Source organism: Macadamia integrifolia, unplaced genomic scaffold (genome assembly GCF_013358625.1).
Source record: "Macadamia integrifolia cultivar HAES 741 unplaced genomic scaffold, SCU_Mint_v3 scaffold2845, whole genome shotgun sequence".
Classification (NCBI taxonomy): Eukaryota; Viridiplantae; Streptophyta; class Magnoliopsida; order Proteales; family Proteaceae; genus Macadamia; species Macadamia integrifolia.
In genome coordinates this window covers 43,858-55,008 of record NW_024869003.1, presented here as the reverse complement: position 1 = coordinate 55,008, position 11,151 = coordinate 43,858, and the positions used below count along the sequence as shown (strand labels likewise).

General features: G+C 40.2%; 1 protein-coding gene and 1 long non-coding RNA gene across 3 annotated transcripts; both read right to left on the bottom strand.

Annotated features, from left to right (window-relative positions):
• Positions 1-1,850, bottom strand: LOC122067327 (CBL-interacting protein kinase 5-like). Its single transcript, XM_042631157.1, has one exon. The coding sequence runs from the start codon at positions 1,543-1,545 to the stop codon at positions 169-171; it is 1,377 nt and encodes a 458-aa protein (XP_042487091.1). The 5' UTR covers positions 1,546-1,850; the 3' UTR covers positions 1-168.
• A 6,045-nt stretch (positions 1,851-7,895) lies between these two features.
• On the bottom strand, positions 7,896-9,721 carry LOC122067335. 2 transcript variants are annotated; one of them, XR_006136655.1, is made up of 2 exons: positions 9,620-9,721; positions 7,896-8,601 (listed from the first exon to the last, which is right to left on the bottom strand). It is a non-coding gene; the product is annotated as an uncharacterized LOC122067335 (long non-coding RNA). The 2 variants fall into 2 exon arrangements; XR_006136654.1 differs by having other exon boundaries at positions 7,896-8,542.
• Between the last annotated feature and the right edge of the window lie 1,430 nt (positions 9,722-11,151).

Genomic DNA, 11,151 nt, shown 5'->3' with positions numbered 1-11,151 from the left:
TAAAAAAATCCAATCCATTAACTTAAACGTAAAAGTAAATTATGTAAAAAACAAAAACAAACAAATAATAAGAAAGTGTTTAACAATAGATACCAATCACAGACAAAGACCAGTCACAAGGGAGCACAAGAACAACGGCTAGCCCATCCTCTCTCGCTCTCTCTCTTATTAGGCTGGTTGTGGTTGCTGCGGCTGCGGGTACACTGGTTGCTCTCCACCTTGCCAAGCCCATACGATGTCTTTAAGAGAAGGCTTCAATCCCTGGTTACAGAAATTCTGGTACTCCAATGTATCCCCAGCCGATTTCTTCACTTCCACCATATGAAACGAAGGTGTAACCTCAAAGATCTCAGCTTCTATAGCTAACTGCCCCTTTCTCCCTTCCTTGTTACCCTGCAACTTCACCAACCCATCCTTCTTCTTCACCTTAAAGCTCTCATGTTGTGCAATCTCCTCCAATTTCGACACAATCGCTGACGCCGGCTTCGTTGATGTGAATCGAGACTCCGGTTTCTGATTTCTATCTTTCTCAAATAACCCAGATAGATCGAACCCCATTGATTGAGATATGATATCAAACGCATTCATATAAGTTGGTTTCATGGCTTCTTCTTTCTTCTCAGAAGTAGAAGTAGAACTAGAAGCACCACCAGATGGGTCTTCAGCAAAGGCATTCTGGACATCAATAGCTACCATTTCTTCTTGTTGTTGTGGTTGTGGTCGAACCGCCGGTTTATATCCCTTTTTGAACCATGGGTTCTCCATGATCTTGGCAATAGATAACCTTGTACTAGGATTAGGATCTAGTATTCTTAAGAGAAGCTTTCTAACCTCTGGTGCAAACCAATTAGGACACTTGAATTCTCCTCTACTTATCTTCCTATACATCTCCATGAGATTTGCATCTTGGAATGGTAGATAACCTGCCAATAGAACAAATAACACAACCCCACATGACCATATATCAGCCTTATCACCATCATAACCTCTCTTATTGATCACCTCAGGAGCAACATATGCCGGAGTTCCACATGTAGTGTGGAGGAGTCCATCGTGGCGGCGGGACTCGCCGAGTGCACTCAGGCCGAAATCGGAGACCTTGAGGTTGCCATTCTCATCTAAGAGGAGATTTTCCGGCTTGAGATCACGGTGGTAAACACCCCGGCTATGGCAGAAATCGACGGCTCCGATCAATTGTTGGAAATATCTACGTGCTGAGTCTTCTTTAAGCTTCCCTTTTGCAACTTTATTGAAGAGTTCACCACCTCTAACGTATTCCATTGCAAAATAGATCTTGGTCTTGCTTGCCATGACCTCAAAGAGCTCAACCACGTTGGGGTGACGGACAAGCCTCATCACAGAGATCTCTCTTTTGATTTGATCAATAAGCCCAACTCGAAGGACCTTCTCCTTATCTATCACTTTAATGGCGACGCTTTGACCAGTTTTGAGGTTCCTGGCATGGTAGACCTTGGCGAAGGTCCCCTGCCCAAGAAGTCTTCCAATCTCGTATCTCTGCATCAGAATGTTTCCTTTCTTATCCATTGATACAGCATCACTGGGCCAAGAAGAAATGGGTTGATCTATCTGAACACATCTTTGAGAGGGAAACTAGACCTTGCCCAAAGGCAGGGTTGATGAGTTTCCTTCCCCTTGGAAAGAAAGAGTTTGGGAATAAAAGAGAGCTAACAGAGACAGTTTCTTTAACAGATTGGGTCTATCATCCACATGGGTTCCATGGTTGGTTACCATATGAATGGAAAAGGAATATATAAACAGAAAAGGAAGAGAGGTGAGTCTATCCCATGGGGAGGGGAGAGATGAGGATTGAGATGGGCTAAAAATAGTAAAATTTTGGTGTGGTTTTATGGGGACCCCCTCAGAAGGGGTTTTCCACTCTGTGCTACGTTTTAGGATAGGAAGTTATCTGTCATTCTATTTAAAGAGTAGATATGGGAGTTCATCACTATCCATCAGACAGAATCAAACGGCCATGGATTGTTCCCTGATTTTCAATTTTCATCACGACCCACAAAACAGAATCGACTGCTTTCTTTGATTTTTTCCTTTCTTTTTTTCAGGTTGTAGGGCTAGAAGAGAAGTTGATAAGGATTGAGAGGAGAGTGGTGGAGATCCCTCCTCTCTTATAGCATGAGAGAGGTTGATTCTATGGTAACTCTTTAGAATAATAGATTTAATCTTCACCATACGATCAGCATTTCCACTTTTGAATCAAGATTCTTCAACTGTCAACCAAATAATTGAACCATCACATGGGTAGTTGAGATTTTTCAAACTCGGTTAGTTGAAATTTTGAAAAAGTCAAAATTAAACGTTTAACTTTAAAAACAAAGGAAAAAAAAAAACAACATCGAGTTGATAGGCATCTTGCCACATCCGCATCTGTACAGTTGTAGCTAAGCCACGTGTCCTCTCTAGTAAGAGGGTTCCACGTCTGATAAATATTGACAATGAGAGAGAGAGAGAGAGAGAGAGAGAGAGAGAGAACGATGGTACCACCGAACTGATAGGCTAATGTAGGGGTGTCAATCCTCAACCCGCACTGGTAAGCTAGATCGAGTCCAACTTGCTTAAGGTCCGACCTCAATTAGCTTGTTTAATAAACGGGCCAGGCTGAAGCCTGACACGTTTATTAAACAGGCGTTCACGGTGCAAGCCACTAGCCCGTCGGGTGCCCAACCAACCCAAAAGAAGCCCACTAGAATCGACTCATTTTGCTCGATTGGCTCGACCCTCTTAAAAAATGCCTAAATATCTATTTTACCACTAATACTACAAAATATGAGTAAAGAATATATATGACTAAAATATCCACATTCGACATTCAATTGTTAAAAAAAATGTAATTCTCGCAACTTAGATTACATTTTAAAGACACACATATATATATATATATAATTCCCTTGGATCCTGCTAAATGGGACATTCAATTGTTATCAATTGTTCAATTGTTAAAGACATTATTTTCTTGGTTTTGGAATTGTGAATGTTATCATCTAGTAGTTTTAAAGCTAATAGTTTAATCATTTTAAAAAAAGATTTTTGGCACGTTTAGCGCCCATTTAGAATTAAGTAGGTCTATAGTCCATTTAAGGCTCGTTTAAGGTAGTCAGATTAAAGTCCGACACTGACCAGCCTAATAATGAATTGTACCATGCCCCCCAAATCTAGGCTCGTTTAAGTAAACAGGCGTTCATGGTGCAAAGATTTCACACCATCCGACTTGATTAGACCCGATCAAGATCGGCCCGACCCAACCGATTGACACCCTAGGCTAATGGGAGGAAGCCAAGTGGTGTGAAAAAACTCATGTAGGCCACATCTGGGACCCACTTTGAATGGTCAATATAGCACAGGAAAAGGAAGATGAAGGATGTGGTGAGAGTTGCGAGGTCCACCGTGGCCACTAAATGGGATGTATCCATCATGCATGGATTTATTTGGATGCCAGTGACCTCATGGAGGGGTCATGTCGTCATGTCTCTTCCATAGTCAGTGTCCAAAATATCACCATCAACCATGGATTTATGGTGAAGGAGGTTGTAGTTCAATAGGCGCTGCTAATTATAGGTTTGAAGTAAGACGCAAGAGATCGTATATTTTTCTTATCATTGAAATTCTCTTTCTATTTTGTTGGATTTTCTCTCTTCGGAGAGGAAAGCTTTGTAAACAACATTGTCATGAGTGATTGATAAAGTTATGTTGCTGCAAATTCTCATTTGGTTGTCACCAGTAGATCACAGATAAAAAACTAGCACGGAGGGGGCTTTAAGAAGGATCCTTCGATGCTTAAATCAGTATATTCGTACGAGGAGAGAAATCTTAAGATGAGTTCTGAATGTTCCAAGTTGCTTATATTCATTTTGGCTAATTTCCCTTTATATATTGGTTGGTGAGTGTTATAAACAAAGAAGATTGGGAGAAGTAAAAAATTGAATTCGAGTTTTAGTGAACTCCTTAGGGTTTGAGAAGAAGAGTTGTTTATTTCTTGCATAACTGTCCTCCCATACAATTTCTCTATTTATGCTCTTTAACAAATTGAAGAATTTATTATCTATTCTACTCTACTAACTCTCTCTGTCGACTAACTAATTCCTAAACAATTCTTTAACCATTGACTTATATCATCTTGTAGGCTCTGATCCAACCGGGTTCTCTTCTAATTCTGGTACTCCTCTTACTATCCTGCTGGTCTTGCTGATCTAGATTAACAGTATTGGAATGGATATTGGGCTCTTCATGCAATTCCTTATTGATACAACAACAACAACATAACCTTATCCTAATTTGAATGGGGTCGGCTACATGGATCCAATTTGGAAAAAAAGAAAAACAAGAAGCAACAAAGAAAATGAAGTAAAAATGGACTAAAAGAAGCAGATAAGGAAGACATTAAAGATGCATCACAGGGACATCCTTTACAGGGATTAGCTACCCGGGTCCCTGTCCTCCACAAAACTCTATCCATGGTCATACTAGAATCAAACACCACCATATCCTTGTCTTTTCTCACCACTTCATTAATAGTCATTTTAGGTCTGTCCCTACCTCTTTTGGCTCCCTCCAAATGAATCTGCTCACTTTTCCATACTGGGGCATCTATAGGTCTCCGTTGCACATGACCATACCACCTCAGCTGGCTCTTTCAGAGCTTATCCTGGATTGGTGCAACCTCCAACTTATTTCTAATACAATCATTCTTTACTCTATCTTTCTTGATCTTATCGCACAGTCCTCTCATCATTCTTATCTCAACTACACTCAGTTTAGTCAAATCACTCTTCTTAACTGCCTAACACTCCACTCCATATGTTATAGCTGGTCGTACCACTGTCCTATAGAATTTTTCTTTAAGTTTACTGGGCATTCTTTTGTCACATAGCACTCCTGATGCACTTCTGAATTTCATCCATGCACTTTAATTCTGTGGGCAACATCATCCTCTATATTTCCCTCTTTGCTAAAAATAGACCTCAGGTATTTAAAGCAGTCACTTTGGGGTAACTCCCATTCCCCAAGTTTCACCACTCCTTCCCCTCCTCTAGGATGATTGAAGGGGCACATCATATACTTTGTCTTTGTTCTGCTTATCATAAAACCTCTTGATTCCAAGTTTGATCTTCATAGCTCTAGTTTAGTATTAATCCCTTCCACTGTTTCGTCTATCAGAACAATATCATTTGCGAAAAGCATACACCATGGAATCGGGTCTTATAAGTGCTTGGTTAGATCATCTATTATGAGTGTAAATAGATAAGGACTTAGAGCCGAACCTTGGTGTAGCCCAATAGTAATTGGGAATTCATTACTTTTACCATCTATCATCTTGACACTCGTCACCACTCCCTCATAAATGTCTTTGATTATATCTACATAGTTATTCAAACCTCTTCTTTTCTTTAAGACATTCCAAACTCCTTCGGTACTCTATCATAGGCTTTCTTTAGGTCAATGAAGACCAAGTGGAGGTCCTTTTTGTGGGCACTAAAAACTTCCATAAACTGCCTTAGTAAGTAAATAACCTCAATCATGGATCTCCCTGGCATAAAACTAAATTGGTTCTCTGAAACCTTAGTTTCCTTCCTTAGGTGTGCTTCAATAACCTTTTCCCAAAATTTCATAATATGACTCAGAAGTTTTATACCTCTATAATTATTGTAGTTCTGAATATCCCATTTGTTCTTAAAAATCAGAGCTATATTGCTTCTCCTCCACTCATCCGGCATAGTCCTAGTGTTCAAAATCTTGTTAAACAGTTTAGTTAGCCAAGCCACCCCATGTCCTTCAAGGCTCTTCCACACTTCAATTGGGATCTCATCCAATCTTGGTGTCCTACTTACATTCATCTTTTGTAGGGCCTCTATAACCTCAATTTCTCCAACGTGCAGTAAATGTTCCTGAGATGAGTTGGAATGATGTCTATTCTCTTATACTCCTGAGTCCCTCCTATCAGTCATTGTATCTCCATTTAGTAGGTTGCAAAAGTAATCACCCCATCTTTTTATAATCTCCTCATTTCGTACCAGAACTCTTCCATCCTCACTCTTGATGCATCAGACATGGTCCAAATCTTTGGTCATCATTTCTCTTATTTTAGCTATTTTATATATCGCTTTTTCCCCTTCCCTTGCATTAATCTTTTCATATAAATCATCATATTTCATTTTCCTTGCTTTCCCCACAATCTTCCTAGCCTCATTTTTTGTTGTGTGATAACGTGCCCTATCTTCTACCTCGTTAGTCCTTTGCCATGGTTTAAAACACTCTTTCTTAGTCTTAAATGGCGGTTGGACCTTGTTATTCCACCACTAGGTCTCTCTAGGAGTTCAACCCCCACCCTTTGATACCCCTAGAACTTCTTTGGTTACCTTCTTAATACAAGTCATTATATCTGTTCATATCTCATTTGTATTCCCTTTTTTAATCCCACTTGGCTCATTCTATCACTTTATAAGTAAAATATTTTAGGTAATTTATAGCGCCACCCTCTAGAGAATGCCATAATTATAAGAACACCTCATCTGTTTCACCAAATTAGACTCACACCCCCTACCGTCAGTCACTATTAAGTCAAAAGGTAAAGTGATCGTTATACCCTTTTCACTAAAACTCATTTTAACCCATCTATCATTATTAGTAATGCATGTGGCAGATTTCTGAAACCCCACCCTCAAAACTCCTCGAAGACGAAGAACTCCTCAAATCTTAGACGTTCCATTAGCTTCTTAATGTTACAGAGTGAATCAACTCCCTCCGCTTGACATTTGGTGGAGAATTTGAAGCAGTGTTTTCGTGTTGTTGGGAGTCATGGAGAGAATACTATTACTGTGAATCTGTGAGATAAATTTTTTGAGAAAGATGCAAGCACAGGTCATCCTCTCCAATCATTCCAAGAGGGAAGCTCCCCTTATTGGCTTTCATCGATTCCATCCCTTGTTCTATCCCTCTGTCCAAAGGAGAACTTCAAATTCGTGTACGTTTCTTGCTTATTTTCCCTTTTAATTCTGCTCAAATTTTCAGATATATTTTTTTTTTCTTTTTTAGTTTGTTTTGGTTTTTGCTGGATCTAAGGAAGGGATGCACAACAAATGTTGCTTCACGCTTGAGAATGCTAATTGGAAAATGTGCTTTCATTATGCATCTGAACCTCCGATGATTGACTTGAATTGAAATCTACAAATAAGCTTCTCGGTGCTGCCCATGGTGCTGTAAATCCCCATCGACCTCGGTCTTGACCTTCTGGAGATCATCGCCGAGGCTGGTGCTGGGGCATAGGTCTGTCCTTTGGAGATCGCCCTTCACTTGCCCACCCAAAACCCAGATGCTCCAGTGATGTTGGATCGAATCCTACGCTTCTTAGCTAGCTACTCCATCCTCACCTACTCCTAGACCACCCTCGACGACGGCACATCTAGGCCACCCTCAAGATTCAAGCACAAAGGGGTTTCGTTTGGTTGCCGTGAGGTCCTGCGGGTCACCGACTGTCACCGTTCGTCACTGTTGCTCTGAATGATCGCCGGTGGAATGGGGTCTTGGAATGGGGGCCAAATCTATAGATTTGGGTGAAAGAAATAGAAACTTATTGCAAGGGTATTTTAGGTACTTCATATTTAATAAGAGCATTTTGGTATTTAAAATAAAATATTGTTCTTGACATCAGCATATGGGGTATATTCCTTAATAGTGACTAATGGTAGGGGGTCTGAATCTAATTTGGTGAAACAGAAGGGATGTTCTTATCATTGTGGCATTCTCCAGGGGATGGCACTGTAAATTATCCAAGATTTTATGGTAGCTCCTTGCAGTTGGCCTCATTTTATCTTAGGGCAATTAAGTTTGGCTTTTTTACGTTGCTTCATATTGAGAAACAAATCTAAGACAAACAATCGATGTTGAGATGTTAAACTCTCTCCCGGTATAACCTTACAATCTTTACACAATAATATGTCATATCTTTTAGTAAAAAAGAAGTCAATTTGGCTTGCATGCTGGCCACTTTTGTATGTAACTAAATTTCTTCTCTTCTCAAATAAAGTGTTTGCAATGCAACAGTCATAAGCTAATGTAAAGTCTAACACAGAGATCCCCTCTTCATTTCTTTCCCCTAATCCATATCCTCCATGGACCTCATAGCCTCTTGGATCTTTTCCCACATGCCCGTTTAGATCCCCTCCTATAATGATTTTTTCTCTCTAACCAACACAATGCATCACATCATCTATATGCTTCCAAAATTGTAATTTAACACTTTCATCAAGTCATGCTTGAGGTGCATATGCGCTAGCTATGTTGATAATCTCAACATCTAGCACCAGCTTAATGAAGATAATCCTCTTCCCAAATCTCTTTACCTCCACAAAGTCATTTTTAAGGTCTTTGTCCACTGCTATGCCCACTCCACCTCTCCCACTATCACTTCCCAAGTACCATAGCTTGAAGTCATCCAACCCCTTAGCTTTACTGCCTTTCCATCTCGTCTCTTGAACACATGCGACATTAATCCTTCTTCGCTGCAAAACATCTATCAACTCTATACTTTTACCCGTCAAAGATCCAATGTTCCATGATGCAAATCTAATTCTACGCTTACACACAGAATTAGTACCATAAGACATGCTATAAAAATTATGAAGACAATAAAAGAACTATACATTCAAAAATAGTAGGATTCATACAAGAGAGATTGGCTGAGTATAAGTAGATATGGTGTCGGTTGCCTACCTAATGCACCTGAAGTAAGGATATAGATATATGTATAAATAACCAGGAAAGTACGACACCAGAGAAATTTTTTTCTTCAAAATACCCACAACTAAATAGGTGTAACAGATGTGATCAGAAAAGGGAATGCTAATTCCGTAGAGATAATTGCCCCCCCTTTTTTTTTTGACATCAGCAAGCTAAGCACACCATATGTATAGACTTCCCAATGTAAAGTGATAAGTGCTTTTGATTTTTAATAAAATTTTTTTTTTTGGCTGTGTAATATATGTTTTTCAATATCAAATGCAAAAGAGAAAAAAGAATAGCAGTCTGGTGTAGTTTAGGAATAACAGCTTCCAAGGTGAGGAAACAACTCGTGCCAAGTGTGTAAGGAGGGGGTTGTAGGTGAAGAGTTGGTAGGTAGAGGATAGTTATCGGAGTAGGGAACTTAAAAAGTATCAGGTACAAAGCAAGTTTCAGAAAACAAATAGCAGTGTAACTACGCACCCTATGTGATCGAGGATGAGGGGGACGGCCTGCAATGGTAATAGTTTGGGAACCAAAGTCCAAATCAGGGAGTAAAAGAAATGGTGGGACTCTAGGTGGGGGGACCAGGTAGTGATTAATTAAGTCGGTTAGTGGGTGAGTAGATACTTCACTCAGGTAGGGTCTGATTTTAATAATTGGTAGAGACGACAGATTTAGGTCTAGTTTTTAATTGTTTAATAGGTGAGACAATCTTGTGTCTTAGATTGGTTAGTGGAGGGGTTGTAGAGATCGTGGGGTAGAAGGGAAGCTTGAATTGGAGATAGTCGGCGATGAGTGGTGTGGGTAGGCAGCGACAGGTATCGGTGGAGGAAGGGGAAATATAGGAGGAGAAGCTAGGTCTACTTACTTGGAAACGAATCTGGTCGTCCTTCACCATCGCTGCCGCTGCCTGTGCCTGCAATGGTAGTCGAGAGAGCCGGTGCGCTAGGTCACAAGAGAGTCGTTCCCTGATTCGTTATTGATGGTGTCAATAATTGTTGATGGTCTAAGACTAAAGGGATATATTCATATCATTATCTACCCCACAAAAAAATAACCTTATCCTCAAGTTCAGGTCAGGAAATCTTGCAGCAAAAGGTTGAAAATCCTCCCATGTAGTTCCACAGCTAGGCCCACCCATTGGACCAGGATATGAGGAACTATGTGATCTTGTTGGATAATTTCTCTAGTTGCCAGAATAGCTAAAGGACCGTGAAAAAGCTGTAGATGATAAATCATGGCTAGCAGAGGGCTATCAAGAATAGAGGATCACCACAAAATGGTCGGAGCAGAGAGACATAGAAGACATGATGAATTCTACTTCCTGGTGGTAAATGAAGACGGTATGCGACCATGCCTACCCTCTTGATTACATGAAATGGTCCATAAAAATGCCTACTAAGCTTTTGAGTTGATCGGTAAGCTACAGTGTGTTGTCTATAGGGCTGTAACTTGAGTAAGACCCAATCCCCCTCACTGAATTGCAATTCTTGTCTATGTCCATCAGCAGTAGACTTCACTGTAACCTGAGCCTTCATAAGATTAGTCTTGAGATGATGGAGGAGTTCAGTTATGTCGCTAAGCTCATGTTCCACAGCTTCAACTCGAGTAGCACCAGTAATGTAATCTGGAAGTGCAGGGGGTGATCTGCCATAAAGATCTTGTAAAGGAGACATCCCAATGGCAGTATGATGAGAAGTATTATACCATAACTCAGCCCAACCTTAAAACTTGGACCACTGAGTAGGTTTCTCATGAACAAAACATCATAAATACTACTCCAGCCACTTGTTTAGTACATCAGTCTGCCCATCATTTTGCAGGGGGTAAGCAGTGCTCAAACTAAGAGTAGTGCCACTGTGTTTAAAAAGTTCTTGCCAAGATTGGCTAAGAAATATGGCATCCCTATCAAACACACTTGATCGAGGAAAACTATGTAACTTGACCACCGTTCGGGTACATAGTTGAGCAACCTTAACAACATTATAAGAAGATGGTAAGCCTAAAAAATGTGCATACATGGAAAGCCGATCCACCACTACCAGAATTACGGAATAACCTTGCGGTACAGGTAAACCTGTGATAAAATCTAATGAAATATCTTCCCAAAGCTGTTGATGCATAGGCAAATGTAGCAACATTCCAGCAGGCCTTGTGATAAGAGACTTGGGGCCCGTTTGATAACGTTACTGCTGTTTCTGTTTCAAGAAACAACAGAAACATAAATTTCCGTTTCTAGAAACATAAACGGAATTGAAGATGTTTGATAAGTCATGTTTATGGAAGTTGATAGTAACCAACGAAAGAATGGCCACGAGTCATTTCCAGAAACAGCGAAACAAGGAGGCTTGTTTCGCCTGGGTCGTTTCTTGGACCATAAATAGGTAGAAATTTCAATTT

What these genes read in the sequence shown, in the direction of transcription:
- LOC122067327 (XM_042631157.1), bottom strand. Translation starts at nt 1,545, where the DNA reads ATGGATAAGAAAGGAAACATTCTGATGCAGAGATACGAGATTGGAAGA.